Source organism: Oncorhynchus nerka, linkage group LG12 (assembly GCF_034236695.1).
Source record: "Oncorhynchus nerka isolate Pitt River linkage group LG12, Oner_Uvic_2.0, whole genome shotgun sequence".
Classification (NCBI taxonomy): domain Eukaryota; kingdom Metazoa; phylum Chordata; class Actinopteri; order Salmoniformes; family Salmonidae; genus Oncorhynchus; species Oncorhynchus nerka.
The window spans coordinates 35,386,876-35,414,196 of NC_088407.1; the positions used below are offsets into that span (position 1 = coordinate 35,386,876).

Here is a 27,321-nt window from a genome sequence, read left to right on the forward strand (position 1 = left end):
AAGAACTGTCAAATCTGGTGCAGTCCATGAGGAGGAGATGCACTGCAGTACTCAATGCAGCTGGTGGCCACACCAGATATGGACACATTATTCAATTTCTGTTAGTCTGTGGAACTTGCTCAGTTTATGTCTCAGTTGTTGAATCTTTTTATGTTCATACAAATATGTACACATGTTAAGTTTGCTGAAAATAAATGCAGTTGACATTGAGAGGACGTTTCTTTTCATGCTGAGTTTAGAATTTCAGGAAATTAGCTCTAAAACAGCAACATTTTCTCTCTGCCTCATGGCAAAATGTGTAGATTAGCATGAGATTAACTATGAAACTGCACATTTTTTATATTTGCCCCATGGTTGGCTGTTTCCCCAAGAAATAGAAAGCAATAAAAGGGCCCTGTTTCAGACCTGGTGAAACTGTGGTATGCCACTGGGTGAGACCAGGTGAGACAAAGAGAGACAAGATCAATAAGAGTTGAGCTGAAGTGAGGGAAAGAACTGCAGCAAGGTAAATTAGACCTCCACAACTACCCAGTCAGCCAGTCAGCACATCCAATTAAAGTAGACAAGCACTCAGGGGTGTTAAGCACCCATTATTTTGAGGGGGCACGAAGTATGTAAGGATAGGGGGGAGCCATAATCATTAGGCTTAATTCTATGTCAAAAATTAATAAAATACCTACATTTTTTCTGCATAGATCATTTAAGCATAGTGCTTTACCTGTACAATTGTCATTTTAATGAGGGTGTCATTCTGACTTTTGTAAATCACACATCTCAATATACTACACTATCATGCCTAGGATATTACATCCAAATTACAACACAGTACATGGGATCGTACCACACATCATCAATACAGGCAGGCACATATCATGGCACCAACATTATTCCACAAACATTATGATATTATCATAAGGTGCCAGATTATATTTAAACCAAGTATTTGTCTGCATGTCTAAGAATACCTCTTGAGCTGTCTGTAGCCTCCTGACTGCTGGTTCTTTAAAAAAAAATATATATATGTATACTTCTCTGCATCACTGCTAAAATCTGAGTAAAAGATTGAAAGGAATGTGAGTCTTATTCAGTACATTTAAGTCTAGCAACCTTGCCAGCAGGCATGCAACTAAGATAGTTAGACAAGCTACTCTAACTTAATTGATGGTCTGAAATGGCTTGGTAGCTAGTTATGAGGATAGGAAACCTATCTAGCTGGTGAATTAAAGGAAAACTAAAGGAAAGCTGGAAGTCGGACGGTTTTCGGCCTACTCCGTTAGCAACCTTCATTGAATGGCTAGGTGGCTAGTATTACAGAGAAACAACTAAACATTTTTGTTCTATTTATTCATTAAGAAGGAATCAATAGGCTACATAGCTTTATTAATTTCATGTACAAACGTACCTCCTGCGGGTCTTGTCCATAAATGGCACCTAAAATCAAATCAAAGCCTGTGTGTCTTTGCGCTGTGGTGCACCTTGGAAGGAACCACTTGCTAGGGAGACAAATACCCCCATCCACAGGGTACGAGTAGTCACTGAATGGTTTGATGGGCATGAAAACAATGTAAACCACATGCCCTGGCCGTCTCAATCACTAAATCTCAACCCATCTGAACATTTATGGGAGATTCTGAAGCGGCGCCTGAGACAGTGTTTTGCACCACCATCCATCAACATCGCATCCCTCCGATAGAGTTCCAGACACTTGTAGAATCTATGCCAAGGCACATTGAAGCTGTTCTGGCTCGTGGCGGCCCAACGCCCTATTAAGCCACTTTATGTTGCTTTTTCCTTGAATTATGGCAGTAGCTGGATTATACATTTGTGAGGTTATTTTTGCTAGCTAGCTAGCTAGCTTCCTTCAGTTCAAGGAATGGGAGCACCAAATTATGTAGACATGCCGAAATATGCAGGGCTTATTCCAGATTTACTCACACAATATGTTTAGGCAACAACAAATGAAGCTACTTCAAGCTAGGCAAAGCAGCGACACCTACGCTGTTCCTGTCCATTAACAGTGACTGAAGTCAGGAATGGCCGCATGAGTCAACGATTTGAATGGATTTCAATAGATGGAAAGGAAGAAATGAATACCAGGTTTTGATGCACTTTTAGGACATTTTTAGATTTAGAGACAACAATAAAAAAACTGAATAATTGAGTAAAAACATTCAATTACAAAAAATGATGATTTAAAAAATATATGATTATATTTTTTGATTTGGCTTTTTATAGCAGCTTTTTTTTTTTGATTATCACAGGGTAAGAACTGCCTACCCTGCCTACCCTGCCTACCGTGACAGCACGTCACTGGTGGCAGTAGTGGCACTAAAACCAGATATCTGAACCCATAGAATTTCCAGGATTCTATTATATTTATTTTGAGCATTTGATGCATTTTTTCTGAAATCTCACCATGACTTGAATGTCTTTTTTTACATGCTTGATGACTTGAAACATTTTTCTGTACACTTTTTGCATCTGCACAACTCTGCCTTCATGACTTGTGAAAAACACAAAACATTTAACCATTGGATTTTTTTGTCTGCCTGACTTTTTTATGATATTGTACATGGCCTTAATAACTTGAACATAATTGTAATCCTTGGCAGTGGGGAAGAAACAACACTTCAGCATTTGATTACTTGTGATGGCCACATCTTGAGAAACACACAAACCAACGTCAGCTCTGTGCTCATTTGGTTGAGTTTTCAACTAACATGAATTCCATGTGAAATCAACAACAAAAATCACCATGTCCATGGATTTACTATAGGTTAAAAGTTGGGTGAAAAAAAATACTAAATGCCCTTTTAAGCTGAGGACTTTTTGCAAATCCAATCAGTTTTCCACAATGATTCAACGTCATCACATAGATTTTGGGGATTGAAATTACATGGAAACAACATTGATTCAACCAGTTTTTGCTTAGTGGATACTATCCATAGAGAGCTATAAAGTGGAGACTCATGAAAGGGAGTTCTGATTGGATTGTTAGTCATGAATCTGAAGTTATATCAGCCGATTTGCTCGGACTCAGCTCAAGGTATCTCTGTTAACCAAATGACACCCTATTCCCTATATAGTGCACTGGAGAATAGGGTGCCATTTGGGACACATCCATAGTGAACCCTAGTGTATAGAAACTTGAAAGATACAGTAAAATGTCTTTCTCTATTCATCTTGTCACGTAAACCTTGAGTTTGGTTTGCCCAACAATAAGATTGATGTGTTTATGTGTGTGTGTGTGTGTGTGTGTGTGTGTGTGTGTGTGTGTGTGTGTGTGTGTGTGTGTGTGTGTGTGTGTGTGTGTGTGTGTGTGTGTGTGTGTGTGTGTGTGTGTGTGTGTGTGTCTCAGACGTGCTCAATGGGGATTGAGCTCCGGGCTCTTCACTGGCCATGGCAGAACACTGACATTCCTGTCTTGCAGGAAATCACGCACAGAACGAGCAGTATGGCTGGTGGCATTGTCATGCTGGAGGGTCATGTCAGGATGAGCCTGCAGGAAGGGTACCTCATGAGGGAGGAGGATGTCTTCCCTGTAACGCACAGCGTTGAGATTGCCTGCAATGACAACAAGCTCAGTCCGATGATGCTGTGACACACCGCCCCAGACCATGACGGACACTCCACCTCCAAATCGATCCCACTCCAGAGTACAGAGTACAGGCCTCGGTGTGTAACGCTCATTCCTTCGACGATAAACGCAAATCCGACCATCACCCCTGGTGAGACAAAACCGTGACTCGTCAGTGAAGAGCACTTTTTGCCAGTCCTGTCTGGTCCAGCGACGATGGGTTTGTGCCCATAGGCAACGTTGTTGCCGGTGATGTCTGGTGAGGACCTGCCTTACAACAGGTCTACAAGCCCTCAGTGCAGCCTCTCTCAGCCTATTGCGAACAGTCTGAGCACTGATGGAGGGATTGTGCGTTCCTGGTGTAACTTGGGCCGTTGTTGTTGTCATCAAGTACCTGTCCTGCAGGTGTGATGTTCGGATGTACCGATCCTGTGCAGGTGTTGTTACACGTGGTCTGCCACTGCGAGGACGATCAGCTGTCTGTCCTGTAGCGCTGTTTTAGGCGTCTCACAGTACGGACATTGTCATTTATTTCCCTGGCCACATCTGCAGTCCTCATGCATCCTTGCAGCATGCCTAAGGCACCTTCACGCAGATGAGCAGGGACCCTGGCCATCTTTCTTTTGGTGTTTTTCAGAGAAAGTAGAAAGGCCTCTTTAGTGTCCTAAGTTTTCATAACTGTGACCTTAATTGCCTACCGTCTGTAAGCTGTTAGTGTCTTAACGACCGTTCCACAGGTGCATGTTCATTCATTGTTTATGGTTGATTGAACAAACATGGGAAACCGTGTTTAAACCCTTTACAATGAAGATCTGTGAAGTTATTTGGATTTTTACGAATTATCTTTGAAAGACAGGGTCCTGAAAAGGAAACGTTTCTTTCCTTGCTGAGTTTATGTTGATTCTCATCTTGTCTGGCTTTCTAACATATTGTATTGCGTTTGCTCATGTGCTCTATTGTTGACATGTCCCTCTGACTCACACAGACTGCTATAAAGTGGACAGACCTCCTCTCACACAATACATGGTAGGGTCAGCTCACACTGAGCTAAGCCTACCTAAAGCAAAATCCTTCTAGTAGCCCAGACAGCTTGTCAAAAACATGTTTTTTTAAAGTCTTTATTTCTAATGGAAATGGTTTGCATCTTCTAAAGATACACGGCGAGATGATCAAAGAGCCACTGTTTTGGTAGCCCTTTTTATGGCAGATATGAAAAAAGTGCTTGCGTGTCACCCGCCACCACAATTAGAATTCCATTATTCAGCCTGTAATTTGGTTCTTGTGAAATGTTCAATTATGAATCCCAGCTAATGAATAGTACTGAGAGATGTTATCTGGGAAGCGGCGGGTCCTGGGTCATTAGCCGATCCTAATCAAAAGGAAAACATACAGGTGCATTTTCGTCACGCCACTTGACTGTCTCTGGCTGCATTTTTATGCAACTCTCGTATTGTGCAAAATCCAGCGTCTTATGGAAGCATCCCATAGTGCAAATCTCTCTGATGCCTAATGTAGACTATTCATCACACACACGCACGCACGCACGCAAGCACAAACCACACACACACACACACACACGCACGCACGCACAAACCACACACACACACACACACACACACACACGCACGCACGCACGCACGCACGCACGCACGCACGCACGCACGCAAGCACAAACCACACACACACACGCACACACACACGCACGCACGCACAAACACACACACACACACACACACCACTGTTCAACTATATACAGTATTGACAGTATCGAATGAACACTTCAGGCAGAGCAGACAACTGCTTGCCTACTTATTATGGGGTTAATAACCACCATGGGGCGGCGCTAGAGAAACATCTACATAGTAATTACCCCAATGCCTTGCATACATGTTCATTGTTGTGTGATTGATAATAAAAATGCTTGTTTGTATAATGTACATATTAATTCGAATAATTTGCAATTCTAAACATAATTTACGAAGCTTGTGACGTGTTCATATCCTATCTAGGGAGGGGGAGGTTAACCATAGAGATCCTATTCATTAAGTGATAATGCCCGAGGCTATCACTTTTATACAACGGGTTACCAACATATTCAAATAATGATTGACATAAAAAAACATTATTTTGATTCATTTATTCATACTATTTCATTCTTCCACAAGATATAGTACCGACACAAATTTTGGGTTTCTACCCAGTCGTTCAGTCTTTTTGATCTGTATCTATGCATGAAACTGAGTTGTTCGTTCTAAATGTTCCATTGCCATACTGGCTGGCAACGTTCTTCTCCCTTGCTAGCTAGCTAGCCAACTACGGCTAATTTACAGTCACGTCAAACAGTGCAGTCAGAATAACAACAGTAGCCGCATTTGATTTTTGTTTAAACTCTTTTTCGCCTGTGACAGAAAATGTGCTCTCTTGTTGTTCAGAGGAGCTAGCCAACAACACATCTAACACAATCTTTTCAAACTGAAGCTGGAAAGACTGCAACCTAGCTGCACTTTGTTTCGTTTGACCTTATTTTCAATTTAAATGTCTTTGTATATATCCATAAAAATTATTCAAACTGATTCATGTTTTTGACTGGCTGAGAAACGCTGCCTGCCTTTCTGTCTCGTCCCGACACGTTCATTACTATGGGACAGCAGGAGATCGAATTTGAAAATTGAAACAGTGTGGAAAATGTCGGAGAGACATACAGCAAGTTTTATACAAATCCCCGCTGTTGAAAACTAAATGTTCATCTAAAAGAAATGATAATATCTAGATGCTTTTTATAGTGGAGATCACGTTTATCAAGTGCCTGGCTGGGCTGATGAGACAGTGGATTGCACAGTAAAATGGAACAGAGTAAATAGGCATTTTAACGTCATAGATTTAGCCGGTGTTCACTTGTAGGTTAGACACCGTCTGGAATGCGGTTTTAACCAATCAGCATTCAGGAGTAGACCCACCCGTTGTATAAATTGTCATAAACCCTCAAAGTTCCATGATGGGGGTGAAAATGGCAGCCATATTGGTCAGGGAGAAACCCAAAGTCTAATTGGAATGAATGGCAGTAGAGGCATTATACATATGCAGTTATATGGGTTTTAAGGAAAAAAATATGTATAAATAGCCTCTAAAATATACACTGAGTGTACAACATTATGAACAACTGCTTTTTCCATGACATAGACTGACCAGGTGAGTCCAGCTGAAATCTATGATCCCTTATTTATGTCACTTGTTAAATTCACTTCAGAGTAGATGAAGGGGAGGAGACATGTTAAAGAAGTATTTTTAAGCATTAAGACAATTGAGACATGGATTGTGTATGTATGCCATTCAGAGGGTGAATGGGCAAGACAAAAGATCAACAAAAGATTTAAGTGCCTTTGAACGGGGTATGGTAGTAGGTGCCAAGCGCACCGGTTTGAGTGTGTGAAGAACTGCAACGCTGCTGGGGTTTTCATGCTCAACAGTATGTATCAAGAATGGTCCACCACCCAAAGGACATCCAGTCAACTTGACACAACTGTGGGAAACATTGGAATCAACATGGTCCAGCATCCCTGTGGAATGCTTTCGACACCTTTTAGAGTCCTTGCCTCGACAAATTGAGTCTGTTCTGAGGGCAAAAGGGGGTGCAACTCAATATTTGGAAGGTGTTCCTACTGTTTTGTACACTCAATGTACATACATAACTGTTGTCTTTGTTCTTCCATCAATCAACTGAGAGCTCTGACTAGGTTATTGCCGCTCAAATTATGTTCCACTTCACCCACCTATACCAGTCATGACTGACACTGTCTGACCGCGATGGTGAAATAAAATATAGACTTTTCTCCTACCCTCTGAAGACCATGAGAGATGTTATATGGACACCTAACATAACATCTTTGTGTGCGAGAGAAGTGTGATAGGCTATCCACTGGGCACAAACTGGTTGAATCAACGTTTCAATGAAATGACGCGGATACAACGTGGAATAAACGTTGAATTGACAACTGTGCCCAGTGGGGAACTTTGTTGTTGGTCTAATGCAGAAAATAAAGCCATATGAGCCGCTATATCTCCCTCCACCTTGTTATATCTTAAGGCATATCTGAAAAAGCTGAAGAGAAATGACTTGGTTCAGACAACAACGGCTATTGATCGGCATGGACAGAAAGGACTCTTCATTTCCTTGATCAAAATAAATACTCCCTCTTCCTGAACTCATTTCCAGTTGTTTCTTGTCAGCTGACAAGGTAATGAATGATTGTCATGGATTGGTCAATCCGCTAGTGCAGTTCAATTGAGATGTTTTATGAGGATTTGTCAAACCGTATTTCTAAGGATGTCCACAAACCACAAATGACCTTGGATGTGAATGACTTTTAGATAGTTGCCATAGAGCTCCAGTCTACTGAAAGTACGTTGTTTGTTTTTGACCTGTTTTAGTGCGATTAAAAAAAACTGGTACAACGTTTGTGTCATTTCAATTCAATCTATCCAACCTCTGAGTGAAAATGTGTCAAGTTTGTGAGCGAGCGGTGTGCCACCTCCTTTCCAGTATAGTTTGTCACCACACACTGAAATATGCATATTCTTCTTATACACTAGCAAATTAACATGACATTTTTTAAAGAAAGTAAAATTCTTTAATTACTTCGGTCATAAATATAGATGGTGAATATCATGCACTTTCATGAACGGTTTCACAGTCTACGTCAATATTTCATCAAGACTCACACGTAGGCCTATAGGCTAAGGATGTATTAATTCAAACGAATGTTTAGATGGAAAAATATATCACCTCCATGCCAGACGGTGTATTACCTTTAACCTCTTGAGATTAAACAACTGGGCACTAGGCACTTGGCGAAATCGGGCACTAGGCTGTTTAAACCCTCCCAAAAAAGGTTGTTTTTTGTTGATTAAAACAAAAACTATAAGTCTGACACATAAGTCTGACATATGGCTGGATTCAGCTCGCTGCTGTGCTTCCAACAATCTATTAAACCATCCAGTGGGTGTAAGTGGTACTACACCACATAGTTTCAAAAGTGTGTCTGCTACATTTTCATTGGTTCAGAGAGGCTCATGTGATGTCAACAGCAATAGACGGACTTCCATGTGAGGTAACATTAAACTTGTCTCAACCGGGCCAATCCAAAAACATGTATTTTGTCTCTGTAGGACTTGACATAAGCCCCCCGGGCCTTGTGGGTATGGTATATCTATTGTTCATGTCAGACAGAGGGGGCCAACAGTAGCGGTGCGTGGGTAAAATCACTGGGGAAGCCGATCCAGGAAGAAAAAGCCATATTACAACCTATGTGTTGTGATAAATGCGTTGTTTGCTCTATAACCTATGCCTTGCCACTGATATATAGGCCTAATGCAGAGACAATAAGAACACACAGTGGCAGAATAAATTCAACCACACTTTTGTTTTATCACAAAACCCGGAGAGCAACATCTGTTCGGGGGAGTCCACAAAGCATATAGCATGTAACAAACAGTTACATGACCTACAAGTCAAGTTCATGTTTACGACATTTCCGGACTACTAAACAACTATTGATTTAGAACACCGGAGAGTTACATCAAGTTACAAAGAAAACAGGAGCTGCCTCTACTATCCCAGCACCATTTCAACTTCAACATCATCAAATCACCTATGCTTAGTCCAATCAATGTAAGCTAAATATCATGTGGCTGTCCATGGTACTGATTTCTGTATGTGCGTAAGTAGAAAAAGCTTGTTGAGAAAAACAAGAAGAGAAATGCCAGTGCCATCTTCCTCTCGTTCATGTTGCCGAAACGTTCTATGACTTTGTCATACAGTACACGCTTTTCGTTTTTGTTGTCCTAGGCTACCTGGCTATAATGCTTGCTCGCTAGCCAAACTTCCTTTCATGACAATGATTAGCCAGCTAGTTAACATTAGCCTACTACATCTAGCTACATATTGAACTTCCATCCTCTCAGGCCAGAGACACAATGTATGAATTCATCGTAGGATCAGAATCGCCTTTATAGTAATTGGTCAGGACAAAGAATTAAGTAAAACCACAAATCCTAATCTCTTCTCCACCCATAGCTAATTTAGGAAAGGGGCAATTTTAGCTTGCTAATTAACCACACGAGGGCAACAACACAACGAGATGCAACAATTCAAGTTTTTTTCTGTCAATGACATTTGGCTATTGATGTGATTGGTGTGAAGCCAAATCCAAACTGGCTTCCCTTTACACTTTTTTTTTGGATAATTCAAAGTTGAGTTCACTCAGTTTAGCTCAACGCTGATTGACTATTATTGTATCATTTTTGTTTGATCAAGTAAGGCCAAATGCTCGCTGGCTTGCCTTGCATTCAATGCTACGGGCCGTAACAATATTATACTCTTTTTGACCAGACAGCATCAGATAGACAGGCTACACATACATAGACAGAAGGACACTGTTTTGCTCGGTCGGATGCTTTCTCCGGTGAGATGGATTCAGCCACTTGCAAATTGAAGAAAAACTACGAAATACAGAGAGACAAAAGATACATGTTTTTATATGTTTTTTCCTTTTTTATTGGTCACATTTTTGGGGAAGCCTGGCTTCCCTTGGCATGCATGAATACATTCCACTGGGGGCCAACCATATAAATAGAAATGTGAATACTAGAATGGACATGAACCTTCTTATGATGGGATTAAGGTCAGCCATTTTGGTCAGGAATTTAGTCAACCATGGTTTGCCAGTACTGTGATCACATATTGTGTAAAATAATGAATTAGAATAATTTATCTGCACACTATGTTTGTTAGCTAGCTAGCCAGAAGTGGTGGAAACAGCATCAATTGTCAAACTTGAGTAAAAGTAAAGATACCTTAATAGAAAATGACTCAAGTAAAAGTGAAAGTCACCCAGTAAAATATTACTTGAGAAAAAGTCTAAAAGTATTTCGTTTTAAATATACTTAAGTATCAAAAGTATAAATAGTTTCAAATTCGTCATATTAAGAAAAACAGGCGGCACCATTTTCTTAGATTTTTTTATTTACCGATAGCCAACACTCAGACATCATTTACAAACGAAGCATGTGTTTAGTGAGTCCACCAGATCAGAGGCACTAAGGATGACCAGGAATGTTCCATTGATACGTGTGTGAAACAGTATAGAGAACAGTATAGGACAAATAATCATTCATGTCATGTCATGAACTCTTTGTTTGAAAGGATATTTTTAAAGGATTCAAAGAGTGAAAAGCCATTTATTCACATAATTTGTATTTGACCCTCAAGATTTCTATAGAAGAAAAACAGATATAGACCAGTCCACCATATTACACAGCTCTACAGCATTCTGTGGATATATGTCTATACTAGTCTATTCTTCATGGCCTTCTCTATACTGTCTTTTATCCGTGCATAACCAATAAGGGCGAAAATTGCTCCAAGGCTGTCAGCTCAAGAGAACCAGCTATATGATTTATTCAGATTCACGTTCCATACTCTCCAGGTGTTGCAATGCACTTGCTTAAATTTGATGCATTTCATAATGGCAGCATTGGCAATGTTGAAATCTAAAATGAATGGTGAAGGACAATGATTGCAAAGTTAAACAAACCACACAACTCTGTGCTCAAGGACTACAGCACATTTACTTGAAGAACAGTGCAGATGCAAAGTTTGGTAACAGAATGACGGTTTGTGCTGTTTATGCTGTCATTCTGTCACCAAATGTTTGTCTAACTTTGCAATCATTGGTTTTTGATCGACATACATATTAAAGTGAAAAAAATCGGAGTCTTAGCATCATTCTGTTATCGTGGAATTAACCGTAGGCAAACAAAAAGAAGGGGTGCAAGGGTTAGTGGTAGGGTAAGGGTTTAGGTTACGTAGTGTTCAGTATGGTGGAGCAAGGAGTGCCCATGTGGTTAAAGGCTTCTCCTATTGGTCTGTTTAGTGATCAGTTGTCTTTTCCTTTATCCCTGTATTTTTTGTCTTAGTAGGTCCAGCCAGAGACAGAGCAGTGAATCTAAGACCCTTTTATAACCATCTGACTAGTTTGTATTCAAAATCTGAGTTGTTGACCAATAGCATACTCTAAAAGTTAACTTCCAGTCAGATCATCAGACCTAAGGGATAGGGAGCGCAACAACCCTTCTTCCCAGAGGTGTGTGGGGGGATAGGAATAATGCATGCGGCAGGGTAGGAACTATAGTTGTTGTTAGTGTTTCCCTGGGGACCATGTTTAGTGGAGAACCGACAGAAAGGTATAAAAGCACCCCTTGGTCCTTTTCAGTAAAGAGCTTTACCCATAGAGATGCATAAGGATCTCAACTTGTATCTGTGCTCTTATGGCATCTGCGTTAGCATGGGCTGGGTACGGTTAATCGATTAATCGACTTGCGGGAGTATACATTTAAAAACACAGATATATTTATATATTATAACAATGAAAAGGCTTTGTCTGAATTAAATCAATTTATCGATGTGACATTGCTACAGTACTACATACAAGTAGACACTAAAGTTGGGTGATACGGGCAGAAAGTCTTATTGCGATAAATTTAACTGTTTTGCACGAAAACAATAAATATATCGATAAAAAATGGTGTTTTAATGGACAATTACTTGACAGTTGCGGCAGGGCGGTAGATATATAATTTCGTCAGTGTCAAGTAAGACAACTGAGATGGTAGTCTATGATTTAAAAAGTCAGCTCTTTCATCTAACATATCCAGGTAATGCATGATTGATATTTTGATGTGCAACCTGTCGTAATAGGATCCAGAATGATCAAATTTGACAACTTTGTGCATATTGGCCTAGGCTATATTATTCACCACCCCTTGAGAAAGTGGGAACTCAAATCACTTAGCTAGATTGATAACTCTAAATATGATATTGTTGCTACAGTAGATAGCCATGTCGGCCAATTGATTAATCTATCAGTAAATGTATTGCACTGCAAAGCAATTATATATCCTCAACTCCGCTCCGCTTGCATGGTTGTAAAGTGGTGCCAATATTGAAAGGTGAGAGATGAATGATATACTCACAGAAAGCTGTGAGTCTCCTCTATGTAACTAGAACAACAGTAGCTGCATTGAAAACTATATTTATAGATATTGCATTTTGAGCAATGGTCCATGCGCAGTGGAGAAAGGAATTGAGAGTGGCTCACTCACACAGCAGCCGAAACTGAAACAGGGACAGGAAATACTGTATTTTCATAGCAGTAATCAACATAATGGGAAAGGTGGATACCTCGTCAGTTGCATTCAACCAAAATGTGTCTTCCGCATTTAACCCAACCCCTCTGAGTCAGAGAGGTGCGGGTGCTGCCTCAATCGACGACTTCACCCGGGGAGCAGTTGTTGTTGGGGGTTAAATGCTTTTCTCAAAGGCAGAACAGCAGACTTTTTCAACTTGCCTGCTCAGGGATTCAAACCAGCGACCTTTCAGTTATTGGCCCAATGTTCTTAACCGCTAGACTATCTACCGCATAATGAATAGGCTATTACTGTTGACCAAATAATGTTTTTTGAACAATCTACAGGAACCTTGAGTAGAAAAATCACCGGAAATGAACAACATAAGCAAAATGCTTCAGCAAGAGGAAGACCATGTCAGTGACGGTAATTTTCGGGTTTTGGTCCCAGCTCTTCTATACACCATGACATTTGACATTCTTAAAGGGAGACTCAGTGAAATGACAAAAACTAAGAGCGTTGACGTGCAAGCCTCAACTTCTCTGTTGCTTTAGTGCCCTGGTTACCATGCTGTGAACAGCGTGAAGTGAACCCATGCACATGTGCAGATACCATGTGTGATTGTGAAGTCTTGCATCTCCCTCATCTTAATATCTGCAGTGCTACTCGTGGCAATTTCATTTTCAGCTTTAATATTGCAGATAGATTTTTCGGTTTTATCAAATTAAATGTTGGTATCATTTCTAATCCCCCTTATTTTTAAAAACACAAACTTTTGAATGTAGTTTTTATTTGAATGACGTGCACACCATAAAAAAGACATAGGGCAGCAAGCTGTTAATGTCGAGCAATCAAAGCTGCACTACAGTCAGAGGCTCCATATGTAGACTAGCAGCTGAAGTAGGATAGTTCTAAATATTGCAAAATGGAATATAAATTATGTAATTATGTTACTTTAGTGTGAAGGATTAGACAACGAGCAACCAAGAGGTAGGCTGTTGCTTAACCTGAATGGAGTAGTTGTAGATAAGGACGTGGAGCGCAGCAAAATAGTTTCAATTAGCCTTGCTAGCTAGCTAGTTGGCTAACTTAGCTAGAATCTTTACATCGATTTGATGTAGTCAATACAGGCACTGCCAGATGATATGATGGATAACCTAAGGCAGCAACAAGTTTGTCTAATTAGCACGAGTGTGGCTACTTTCGCTCCCTCTTCCTCCCTCCAGTCTTACACCGGCCCATACCCTTCCCCCGCCCTGCTGCAGCAGCAAACAGAGCTTTCCGAGTCATGCAGCAAACAAGTGGTGTTTAGAAAAAAAGTTGTATAAAAGTTTCACAAAAAAAACACACATATTGTAACGGCGGGTGAGTGAAATGAGTGAGGAGTCAAATGCAGAGAGCGAAATGAACGGGAAAACGCTTTAATGTCCTTCAAAACGTAACAGGTCCAAAACATGGGTGAATGCCCAAAACACTGGCGCTAAAACCAACCCAAAACCTAGAGACAAACACTGGACAGCGAAAACCCAAAACAAACCACGATACATCAAACGTAACAACCAACAAGCCCGCACAAACACCAGCGGGCAAAACGAACTTAAATAACACCCATCCCAAAACCCCAACAAGGAACAGGTGAAAACAATTAGACAAAAACAAACGAAAAGGAAAAAGGGATCGGTGGTGTAAGGGTTTTCTTCTGGTGAAAGAGAGGCGGACCAAAATGCAGCGTGGTGGTTATTCATGTTTTTAATAAAGACGACTATACATGAACAGACTATACAAAACAAGAAAAGTGAAAACCTAAACAGTCCTATCTGGTGCAAACACAGAGACAGGAACAAACACCCACAAAAACCAACACAGGCTACCTAAATATGGTTCCCAATCAGAGACAATGACTAACACCTGCCTCCGATTGATAACCATATCAGGCCAAACATAGAAATAGACAAACCAGACACACAACATATAATGCCCACCCAGCTCACGTCCTGACCAACACTAAAACAAGGAAAACACATACGAACGATGGACAGAACGTGACAGAACCCCCCCAAGGTGCGGACTCCGAACGCACAACCTAAACCTATAGGGGAGGGTCTGGGTGGGCATCTGTCCGCGGTGGCGGCTCTGGCGCTGGACGTGGACCCCACTCCATAATTGTCTTAGTCCACCTCCTTAGTGTCCCTTGAGTGGCGACCCTCGCTGCTAACCTTGGCCTAGGAAACCTAACAACGGGCCCCACTGGACTGAGGTAGCTCAGGACTGAGGGGAAGCTCGGGACTGAGGGGAAGCTCGGGACCGAGGGGAAGCTCGGGAGTGAGAGGAAGCTCAGGCAGGTTGATGAATCTACCAGATCCTGGCTGGCTGGTGGTTCCGGCAGATCCTGGCTGACTGGCAGATCCTGGCTGACTGGCGGATCCTGGATGACTAGCGGATCTGGCAGATCCTGGCTGACTGGCACTTCTGGCGGATCCTGGCTGACTGGTGGATCCTGGCAGACTGGCGGATCCTGGCTGAATGGCGGATCTAACTGATCCTGGCTGACTGGCAGATCCTGGCCGACTGGCAGATCCTGGCCGACCCTGGCGGATCCTGGCTGACTGGTAGTTCTGGCAGATCCTGGCTGACTGGCGGATCCTGGCAGATCCTGGCAGACTGGCGGATCCTGGCAGACTGGCGGATCCTGGCAGACTGGCGGATCCTGGCAGATCCTGGCCGACTGGCAGATCCTGGCCGACTGGCAGATCTGGCGGATCCTGGCAGACTGGCGGATCCTGGCAGACTGGCGGATCCTGGCAGACTGGCGGCGCTGGGCAGACTGGCGGCACTGGGCAGACTGGCGGCACTGGGCAGACTGGCGGCACTGGCGGCGCTGGGCAGACTGGCGGCATTGGCGGCGCTGGGCAGACTGGCGGCACTGGCGGCGCTGGGCAGACTGGCGGCACTGGCGGCGCTGGGCAGACTGGCGGCACTGGCGGCGCTGGGCAGACTGGCGGCACTGGCGGCGCTGGGCAGACTGGTAGCTCAGACGGCGCTGGGCAGACTGGAGAAAAAGGCTCTGGCAGCGCTGGACTGAGGAGCACTGGTGCCTCTGGAATGAGGGGCTCTGGCATGAGGGGCGGTAGCTCTGGTAGCTCTGGCTGCGCTGGAGAGGAGGAAGGCTCCGGCAGCACTGGACAGGCGGGACGCACTGTAGGCCTGATGCGTGGTGCTGGCACTGGTATGCCGTGCATACTATGCCAAACCAACAACTTTCTTTCTACTCTGTCCAATACATCCTCCACACTCTCAGACTCAGCACTCTGCTTCACCGACAGCTCCAATTCCATCCATGGCTCCTTACGTTAAACAGGGGGAGTTGGCTCAGGTCTGACTCCTGACTCTGCCACACTTTCCCTGTGCCACCCCCCAAGAAATTTTTGGGGGTGCCTCTCGGGCTTCCAACCGCTCTGCCGTGCTAGCTCCTCATAATGCCGCCTCTCTGCTTTCGCTGCCTCCAGCTCGGCTTTGGGGCGGCAATATTCCCCTGGCTCTGCCCAGGGTCCTTTTCCGTCAAGGATCTCCTCCCAAGTCCATTTATCCAAATAGTGCAGCCTCTCCCACTGCTGCTGCTGCCTCTGTTGCTTCTCCTGCTGCTGCCTTTGCTGCTGCTGCTGTTGCTCCTGCTGCTGTTGCTCCTGCTGCTGCTGCTGTTGCTCCTGCTGCACCTGTCGCTTCTCCTGCTGCTGCTGTTGCTGCTGCCTCTGTTGCTCCTGCTGCACCTGTCGCTTCTCCTGCTGCTGCTGTTGCTGCTGCCTCTGTTTACCATGCCGCTTGGTCCTTGGTTGGTGGGTGATTCTGTAAGGGTTTTCTTCTGGTGAAAGAGAGGCGGACCAAAATGCAGCGTGGTGGTTATTCATGTTTTTAATAAAGACGACTATACATGAACAGACTATACAAAACAAGAAAAGTGAAAACCTAAACAGTCCTATCTAGTGCAAACACAGAGACAGGAACAATCACCCACAAAACCCAACACAAAACAGGCTACCTAAATATGGTTCCCAATCAGAGACAATGACTAACACCTGCCTCTGATTGAGAACCATATCAGGCCAAACATAGAAATAGACAAACCAGACACACAACATAGAATGCCCACCCAGCTCACGTCCTGACCAACACTAAAGCAAGGAAAACACATACGAACGATGGACAGAACGTGACAGGTGGCAGCTAATAGACCGGCGACAACGACCGCCGAGCGCAACCCAAGCAGGAAGGGGAGCCACCTTCGGTGGTATTCGCGACACATATTTAGACTATTCGGAGATCCACCCCAAAATGCATGATATTATACAAATCGTGAAAATATTTCAAAAGCTCATCCCTATTTGATGCTATCTCCATTTTAAGTAGTACATTATCTTCTTTTGATGTTTGAAAAAAGTGTAAAGCTAATATTGGTGATTTCACGCCACCTGCAGTGCTGGAGTCAAATATTGTGTATCATTAATTTATTGTGGCCACTACATGGTGGTGATATAGCTAAAAAGCCATTTATAAACTAGGCAAACTAATTTGAAGAAGAAGACAATGCCCCGATCAATGGCTGATTGCTCCCAAACCATACGAATCCCGATCCAGTTGACTACTTTAAAATGGTGGAAGCCCTCAATGGCAATGTCCATGCAAAAACAGGTTATTTACAAATAATGATCTCTTTACATCACTATGGCTAAACTGTGTCTTAAAAGTTGGTAAAACAGTACACACACAAACAGCTTCCTGTTTTAATACTTCCAGTATGAGTTTTAATGACCACAGCTATATATACACCTAGAAACCTACAGAGTGAACTCCATAGTATACTGCATAGTCAACAGATTACGTACAGTAAGTGTTTAAATCATCTGAAGAATGCTTTACTATAAAAGGACGAGGGATAGCAAATAGATCTCATCTTAGTTTGTTACCCAGGCAAGGCAAAGGACCGGTTCAAGGAAGAGAACAGAAAACCGGGAACGAAAATGATCTAAACTGTTCTGGAACAGAAACGTTACTTTTAAATCACGGGAACCAACTTCTTGCGTCGAGCCATCCCGGATCCGGGATCGTGACTACAGCCTCAACGTTAACTATTCATGAAAATCGCAAATTAAATGAAATCAATATGCTAGCTCTCAAGCTTAGCCTTTTGTTAACAACACTGTCATCTCAGATTTTCAAAATATGCTTCTCAACCATAGCAAAACAAGCATTTGTGTAACAGTATTGATAGCTAGCGTAGCATTTAGCGTAGCATTTAGCGTTAGCATTTAGCATTAGCATTCAGCAGGCAACATTTTCACAAAAACCAGAAAAGCATTCAAATAAAATAATTTACCTTTGAAGAAACTTCGGATGTTTTCAATGAGGAGACTCTCAGTTAGATAGCAAATGTTCAGTTTTTCCTGAAAGATTATTTGTTTAGGACAAATCGCTCCGTTTTCTGCGTCACGTTTAGCTACGAAAAAAACCTGTATACAGGATTGTGTAAATCTATCCGCAAGCTCATTAGCATAACACAACGTTAACTATTCATGAAAATCGCAAATGAAATGAAATCAATATGCTAGCTCTCAAGCTTAGCCTTTTGTTAACAACACTGTCATCTCAGATTTTCAAAAATATGCTTCTCAACCATAGCAAAACAAGCATTTGTGTAACAGTATTGATAGCTATTGATAGCTAGCGTAGCATTTAGCGTTAGCATTCAGCAGGCAACATTTTTTAATTATTTCAGAGGTTTAAAAGGAACAGAAGGGAGCAGTATTAACCAGTACTTTTGGGGGGTTCAAACCAGTTCAGAACTTTATTTTGTAGGTGGGAACAATGTAATCTCTATGCCTATAAACATGTCTGCATGGTCAACTAGTCTACCCTAATGGTATTATGCTGGCACAGTTCATACTGTGTTCAACTGGATCCTGGACTTCCTGATGGGCTGCCCCAGGTGGTGAGAGTTGGTAACAACACGTCTGCCACGCTGATCCTTAACACTGGGGCCCCTCAGGGGTGTGTACTTAGTGCCCTCCTGTATTCCCTGTTCACCCACGACTGCGTGGCCAAACACAACTCCAACACCATGTCAACACAGTGGTAGACCTGATCACCAACAATGACGAGATGGCCTAAAGGGAGGAGGTCAGAGACCTGGCAGAGTGTTTCAGGACAACAACCTCTCCCTCAATGTGAGCAAGATGAAGGAGCTGATCGTGAACTACAGAAAGAGGGCCAAACCGGCCCCCATTATCGTCAATGGGGCTGAAGTGGAGCGGGTCGAGAGTTTCAAGTTCCTTGGTGTCCACATCACCAACAAACTATCATGGTCCAAACATACCAAGACAGTCGTGAAGAGGGCCCGAGAAAACATTTTCCCCCTCAGGAGACTGAAAAGATTTGGCATGGGTCCCGAGATCCTCAAAAAGTTCTACAGCTGCACTATCGAGAGCATCCTGACCGTTTGCATCACTGCCTGGTATGGCAACTGCTCGGCATCTGACCATAAGGCGCTACAGAGGGTAGTGCGAATGGCCTAGTACATCACTGGGGCCAAGCTTCCTGCCATCCAAGACCTATAGAATAGGCGGTGTCAGAGGAAAGCCCATAAAATTGTCAGAGACTCCAGTCACCCAAGTTATAGACTGTTTTCTTTTCTACCGCACGGCAAGCGGTACCGGAGCACCAAGTCTAGGACCAAAAGGCTCCTCAACAGCTTCTACCCCCAAGCCATAAGACAATTCATAAAATCGCCACCAGACAATTTACATTCACCCCCCTCCTTTTTGTACACTGCTCAGTCCCTCCAGGATTCTGCGATTCTGCGAACGCATAATGCAATGCAAAATCAACCAATCAGCGCATATTATTCGACAGCTCGCAATTTTGACCAATCCCCGTACATTAAGTGCATAAAAAGGTCCAATCATAATCAGATTCGTAATTTTGGCGAATTACTACACTGTTACTTTGAAAAAGGGCCCAATCCAACCACACGTCAACAAAGTTTTTCTCCCTGGCCTGTCAGTGTATTCACGTGCGAAGATGGGTGATGGGTGATTGTTGATGGCTGACAGGCAGTACAATCAACAGAAATCAAATCTCATTTGCCAACAAAAATAACAGTAAAGACCAAGCGAAACAATTTCCAAATGTTTTTGGAAACAAGAGAAAGTCGACAATCAACAGTCACTTGGAATCAGCAAAGCATATGAGAATGTCAGAACAGTTCCCACAGCAGCAACAGATCTCCATGACTGAAGTGGTAGCAGGCAAGCGCTGAAAAAATCAAGGTGAGTGGCGTTTTAATCAAACTTTTACTCCGCTAACCTTGGCTTTAGTAGGGTGGTCGGCACTCTGTTCTCCCTAGTCTGTCTATGGAGAGCGCTTTTCAAAGCACTGAGTGCAATTTGTCAGCCTTGCCGTTTTATACTCTGTAAAACTTAATACGGATCCCGAAAGCACAATCTTTCAGGATTTTTTTGGTTGAAATAGTAATACTGTTTTTAAAGTTCATATCAACCACAAAACTCTATTTTTACGTTTTCTGTTCTTTATCTCCCTTACGACCCTTTCAGAAAAAATCGCAATCTCAAGTATTTTGAAGACAATTTATGCGAAAGAAATGTCAATCATCAAATTGAAAGCGATTGATCAGCTTTGAATCTTTTTTTGAGAGAGAGAGAGAGACAGAGTGTGAGTTGGAGGTGTATCTCGTGTTGATAGCAAACCCCAAGCCTGATGGTGAGGAGAGGTGTGTGTGAGTGGATTATGACAGAGCTGTTTGTTCAGGAAAATAAACAGAATTGAGAACTTTAGATGCCATGCTTAAAATCGTCCTAAAACTGAGCACATATGACTTTGTATTGCTTTATATGAAATTACCATGAAAAAACACATTGCAAAATGTATTGCAGAATTTCAGAAAAGCTGCCACAAAACCAAGCGTTTTTAGCTGCAGAAATCACCATTTTTTTCCGCGAAATCCTCGAGGGACTGACTGCTGCTATTCACTGTTCATTATCTATGCATAGTCACTTCACCCCCACCTACATGTACAAATAACCTCAACTAGCCTGTACCCCCACACACTGACTCCGTACTGGTGCTCCCTGTATATAGCCTCGTTATTATTGTTAGTGTTACTTTTAATTTTAGTTTACTTGGTAAATATTTTCTTAACTCTTCTTGAACTGCACTGTTGGCTAAAGGGCTTGTAAGTGAGCATTTCACGGTAAAGTCGACACTTGTTGTATTAGGCGCATGTTGCAAATAAAGTTGGATTTGATTTGACAAATGTGAGTGAAAAACAAACGTTGAAAAAGTAAATTGCCTAGAGAAGTTCTTAGATTACTGTGTGTTGGTCATTCGAAATTAAAGAACGTGACAAACCATGTTTGTGGGCATGCCTCATCTAGCTAGCGGGGCGATATCTGCATTCGCTATGAATGCTGGACTTTGTTCCACTATGAACAGATAAATACACAGGAAGTCGAAACTTCCCGATTCTACCAGTGAAATGACAATGTGCTCGTTCTAGCTTTTGGTTTGGATAATGTTAATGTTTACGACAAGTGGCAGAGCCATGGTGAAATTCCCCTTTAACTTGTATTTTTTCATTTGGTACATGGGAATTTAACAGCAAAAGTTATTTTTATGTGCTCTACGTCATCAACTTTTATCCAGAAAAAGTATGTTTCATGGAAACACATCTGGTGGAAGAATGCGCAAACTGTTTTATTCAGTGTCTTGAATATTTGGATGAAAATCTATTGCAAATAGGATGGAAACCTAGCTCGTGAGATGACACACAGCCAGTAAATAAAATAACAGGATATTTACTTTGTATGATTAATATAGCCTGTGTGTTTGGAAGATACACTGTATATAGTGTCATTCATAAAAATGTGAAAATTGCCCCTCAGTGCTGTACATAGAGGAGAGTGGGGTAAATTGAGCAAAAGAGTTAGTTGAGCCACCCCGTGTTTCTAGGAAACCATTGGTAGGTTCTGAACAGAGTATAAACTCAAACGGACGACTAGAAAAAGCTCAAACCACGTTTATTCAACAAACTGGGTGCTTCAGCTGCAAGCACACTTTGCACATGATCAAACAGGCATTTATATGTCAAAATGCTATCTGTTGCCCAATACTGCCTAAATGTTGCGCTGTTGCTCTTTATCCGATCACTACTCCGTGATGTTTACAAGCGACCTTCTGTTCACATTAGTGAACAGACTTTGGTTATAGTCTCTGTTCCCCTTTTCTCTCACAGTAACTTTCCATAAACAAAACTCTTCTTCACCCTTCAGTTATCAATAACATATACATTCATTATCCACGTGACATAATTGATAAGGCCTTATATAGTTACAGGAATAAGTATATTCAAGTTAGAACTCCATACACAGAATTAATCATGTGACCAAATATTTAGGACGAGCCAAGGTCATCATTTCATGGAGTCTGTGAAGGAAGAAACCACATGGAAAGAATGGTTAGCAAGTTAGGTACAAAAAAACTGATTTTCACAAAGTCAAATTAATTTATTGTGTTATAGGTTTCATGCTCGTATCTAAACTAAAGTAGATAGTTAAAAAATGGTTTTGTACATCAGTTAAGCTACAATATGAGGTCCTAAACCTACAGTATATACAAAAGTATGTGGACACCCTTCAAATTAGTGGATTCAGCTATTTCAGCCACACCCGTTGCTGACAGGTGTATAAAAGTGAGCACAAGACCATGCAATCTCTATAAACAAACATTGGCAGTAGAATGGCTTACTGAAGAGCTCAGTGACTTTCAATGTGACACCGTCATAGGATGCCACCTTTCCAACAAGTCAGTTTGTCAAATTTCTGCCCTGCTAGAGCTGCCCCGGTGACCTGTAAGTGCTGTTATTGTGAAGTGGAAACCTCTAGGAGCAACAACCGCTCAGCCGCGAAGTGGTAGGCCACACAAGCTCACAAAATGGGACCGCTGAGTGCTGAAGCGAGTAGCGCGTAAAAATCATCTTTCTACGGTTGCAACACCGAGTTCCAAACTGCCTCTGGAACAACGTCAGCACAATAACTGTTCGTCGGGAGCGTCATGAAATGGATTTCCATGGCCGAGCAGCCGCACACAAGCCTGAGATCACCATGCGCAATGCCAAGTCTCGGCTGGAGTGGGGTAAAGCTCACCGCCAGTGGACACTGGAGCAGTGGAAACATGTTCCCTGGGAAGATGAATCACGCTTCACCATCTAGCAGTCCGTCGGACGAATATGGGTTTGACCGATACCAGGAGAATGCTACCTGCCCCAATGTATAGTGCCAACTGTAAAGTTTGGTGGAGGAGGAATAATGGTCTGGGGCATTCATGGTTCGGGCTAGGCCCCTCAGTTCCAGTGAATGTCCCCGTACACAAAGCGAGGTCCATACAGAAATGGTTTGTTGAGATTGGTGTGGAAGAACTTGACTTGCCTGCACAGAACCCTGATCTCAAACCCCATCGAACACCTTTGGGATAAATTGGAACGCTGACTACGAGAAAGGCCTAATCACCCAACGATGTTCCAAATGTATTTTTAAAAAACGGCCAAATCGGTGTCCAAAAATGCAGATTTCCGATTGCTTTGAAAACGGCCCTAATTAATCGGCCATTCCAATTAATCGGTCGACCTCCACTCAAGGTAGTGACCTATGTACACAAACTTAAAACAAGCAGTGATCTAGCCCCCCTTGAGGTTCTTGAGAAAGCAACCAAGGAAGTGAGAAGTTCATTTGAGCAGCAGCAAGGAATGAAAAAATTGACTGTCACACTGAAAAGGTACATTGACAAAAAAGAAAACGAACATGTACATTTTACAAAAGAGAGGCTATGGTAAAGTATGTTTACATACATTCTGATTATTTCCAGCGATACACACAAGATCCTGAAATATATGTAGATATCTTTGTTAGGAAGAGTATTATATTTCCCTTGACGTAGTGATGCTGAATGTTTTTTTTTTAAATGGTTCAACATACCCAACTCTCCCATAGGTCAAATAACAGTCCTAGGGCCAGTTGCAGCATTTGCAGCTGTCACTGAAGACGAGGCCAGCGGGGCAGCTCTGGATCCAGGTGATGCCGTTAGCACAGTTATAGAAAGAGCTCGGGGAATCTGCTTTGACATACAGCCCATCAGCCCTGCCTGCACAGAAACTACCACCGGCCTTAGTTGTGGCCTTGACTGTGGGTGGTTCCCCTGGCATTGGGGTTTGTGTAGGTGGCAGGGGAGGTCGTTCTGGGTGAAAAGACAATTTAATATGTCTATTCAGAATAGCACTCGACCACAAAAAAAAAACATTGACATGTTTGTATATGTTTGGACAAGTAAGAAAGTTTAAACGTGATTTACCAATGTTGAGGAGTTTTTGAAGATGGCTGATCAGGGAATAGTTGCCCTGTCCACATGACTGTCCAGCAAAGTCATCCAGGTCCAGATTCCAAACCATGGCCCCTCCAAAGCCATTTTCCTTTAGGTAGCCGACCTTAGGAAGGGAGAGTATAAGAAAATAACAGGAGTATGTCTTTGAGTCTTTTGCAATTTCTTAGCCTTGTTGAAAAATAGATGTTTGGTCCAACATTTAGGAATATAACCCAGGAATACTGCTGCATACCTTTGTGTCATAGCTCTCCCTATTGTCAAATCCTACCCACTGATTTCCTTTAGAGGCATAGGGAACCTTTTGATCCTCAATCCACTGGAAACTGGCTCCTTGGAGGAAAGTACAGATCTGGAAACATGTGGGGCAACAGGTTACCTCAATCGAAAAGTTAACTATCAATTTGATACCTTTCAAAGTTCACATAAAATACGCAATTAAGCCTTGCTACCTCATAATAAGACCAGAAACCAGCTTCCCTGGTGAAAGGTCCAGCTGCAGCAGCACCGTTGGCTGACGCTCCGACCCCACTATCTACAGAGGCGAGCTGGAACGAACGTCCATACGTAGCAAATCCCATCATCAGCTTCTCAACAGGGGCTCCCTGATCTCGCCAGTATTTCATGGCAAAATCCTGCCAGAGAGATTGCATGAATGTATACAGTACTTTCTTTACACTCACATTTGATGGGCTTTATTTAATGTAGACTAGAAGTGTGATTTATGGCGTTTTATTCATGGAAAAGCCCCTTTCTCACTGTGTTGAAGTAGATATGGTCTCCTGTGTCATGGGATCCCTGGTAGAGAGGGCTGTTGTGTCCTGTGAAGGTCTCCCAGGATCCATGGAAGTCATAGGTCATCACGCTAATGAAGTCCAGGTATCTAAAGACAGAAAGGTCATTTCCATATGATTTCAGCTTTAAAATTATATCAAACTCAACAGTTTCTCTTTTTTAGTGATAAAGACATGAATGTCTCATGGTAGGGTGGGGTATGCAAAAGTGGTCAACTTTGAGCACCTCTAGCTCCTAAATGTTTTGGCATTCAGGTCCAAAGTCACTTTCTGACCACTTCCACCATGGGCAAACACGAATGAAAGATTTCGTTCAAATCAAAAGAGGTGCAGTCAAAAAGTGATTGAAATTATATGGAATGACCCAGAAGACAAGTTTAATTAATACACATCCATTAATCCAAATGGGATTCTGTTCACTGTATTATGGTTTTCTAAAATGTGACGGTGGTTATAATGTTAAAATCCATATTTACTTAGCAATTTCTGCAATTTCATAGCCAGAATCAATGGTCCCTTTCCCAGCAGCCACAGCAGCCGTAAGCAGCAGCCTGGGGCGGCTGACTGCCTTGCCCTCAGCCTCAAAGGCCTCGAGGAGCTCCTACAAAAAACAACAGATGTCTTTTTACTCATATGGCATTACATGTATTGCCATATGGAAAGGTCTGAACATCCCTAAATAAAAGTCTAGTAGCATTGTTTCCCAAAACTAGCTACACCCCGGCTCAACCATAACCCTAGCCGTAATCCTAGCTTCATGTCCACATCCTGGCCTAACCATAACCCTAACCATCACCTTGCACAACAGTGTGAATCTCTGCTTGTCTTCTGGAGGGCTTCCCCGTGCTCCAGGGTACTCCCAGTCCAGGTCCAACCCGTCAAAACTATGCCTCCGAAGGAAACTGATCGAAGACTGGATGAACTTCAGCCGATTGTCAGGTGATGAAACCATGATACTGAACCTAGGGAGAATTAGGGATGCTCAAACCAGTTGACATTCCTAAATATAAAAGATATTATCAATCCTTCAAAAATATACTACCTTTTACCTATGTAAATATAAGAAATTAGATATCTCACTGTTGTGTGCCAAACTTCCATCCACCGACAGCCAAAAGTGTTTTGAGCCGAGGATTTCTGTTAGATGACAAAAATACAATTACTATTGTCAGTAAATAATTACCCCTGAACATCTCAGAATGTCTTGGTAAAAGATGCAAACCTGTCTTTAAGTCCATTGAAGGAACTGTAGAGGGTCTCATCATTCCACTCATAGGTGGCAAGCTCATTGGCAGGGTTGATAATGGAGAAGGCGTAGATCAGGTGAGTACACAAGTGAGGGTCAACATTAGCTGGCAGGAACTTCCCAGTTCCAGGTCTGTACTGGGACCAGTTGGTAAAGTAGCAGACCAGTTGGGAGGTCAAGCCTTACACAGGAACAGAATGTCTATCATATATGGTTTTTGCAGAGTCACAGTCAGAATTTCCCAGGGTGACACAACTTCATGGTAGCATCGTTCTTATATATCACAATTTTTAGATGACTGATACAAACAAACATAATTCTCTCGATGAATACTGCGTGACAATTCAAGTTTTAAAAAATCATAAAATGTTGATTTAATAATGTGTGGGAAATGTCATAATGTTTTTTTTAAAGTGGAAACTCACCCAAGTGGCACAGGGCGAAGCACAGACCTTCAAAAGCACATATTTAGAGTCAATAAAAATAAGAATTTCACACAAACAGAAAATATGTGAATATATTAAGAATGTTTTTACCTGCAAGTAAAGTGAGCTTGCTCATTGTGCCTGCTTCTCTGCTAGATAGGTCAGGGGGCTTATTTATGTCCGTCTTAAAAAGAGGAAGAAGAAAAATGCGAAATGACAACCGTGATTTTTTGTTCCGCTCTCTATGACTAATTATTAACCCGGGTAAATCATCTGACTTTCCCAGAAACAGTTCTGTCATTGATTGTATTGGAAATATTTGTACAGTGGCTTGTGAAAGTCACCCCACTTGGCATATTTCCTATTTTGTTGCTTACAACCTGGAATGAAAATGTATTTTGGGTGGGTTTTAATCATTTGATTTACACAACATGACTACCACTTTGAAGATGCAACATATTTTTTATTGTGAAACAAACAAGAAATAAGACACAAAAACTGAAAACTTAAGCGTGCATAACTATCCCCCCCCCCCCCCCCCCACACACACACACAAAAAAAAGTCAATACCTTGTGGAGCCACCTTTTGCCGCAATTACAGCTGCAATTCTCTTGGGGTATATCTCTATAAGCTTGGCACATCTAGCCACTGGGATT

At 42.3% G+C, this 27,321-nt stretch overlaps 1 protein-coding gene across 2 annotated transcripts; it reads right to left on the reverse strand.

Moving 5' to 3' along the window:
• Positions 1-21,829: 21,829 nt before the first annotated feature.
• On the reverse strand, positions 21,830-27,321 carry LOC115138191 (acidic mammalian chitinase-like). Of its 2 annotated transcripts, XM_029674750.2 has the most exons (13): positions 27,235-27,321; positions 26,776-26,848; positions 26,665-26,691; positions 26,216-26,420; positions 26,074-26,130; positions 25,790-25,955; positions 25,470-25,594; positions 24,959-25,082; positions 24,652-24,834; positions 24,435-24,551; positions 24,173-24,305; positions 23,800-24,058; positions 22,164-22,252 (listed from the first exon to the last, which is right to left on the reverse strand). In XM_029674750.2, the coding sequence occupies exons 1-12, from the start codon at positions 27,304-27,306 to the stop codon at positions 23,829-23,831; spliced, it is 1,512 nt and encodes a 503-aa protein (XP_029530610.1). In that variant the 5' UTR covers positions 27,307-27,321; the 3' UTR covers positions 22,164-22,252; positions 23,800-23,828. The 2 variants fall into 2 exon arrangements, with proteins under 2 accessions (XP_029530611.1, XP_029530610.1); XM_029674751.1 differs by lacking the exon at positions 23,800-24,058 and having other exon boundaries at positions 21,830-22,252.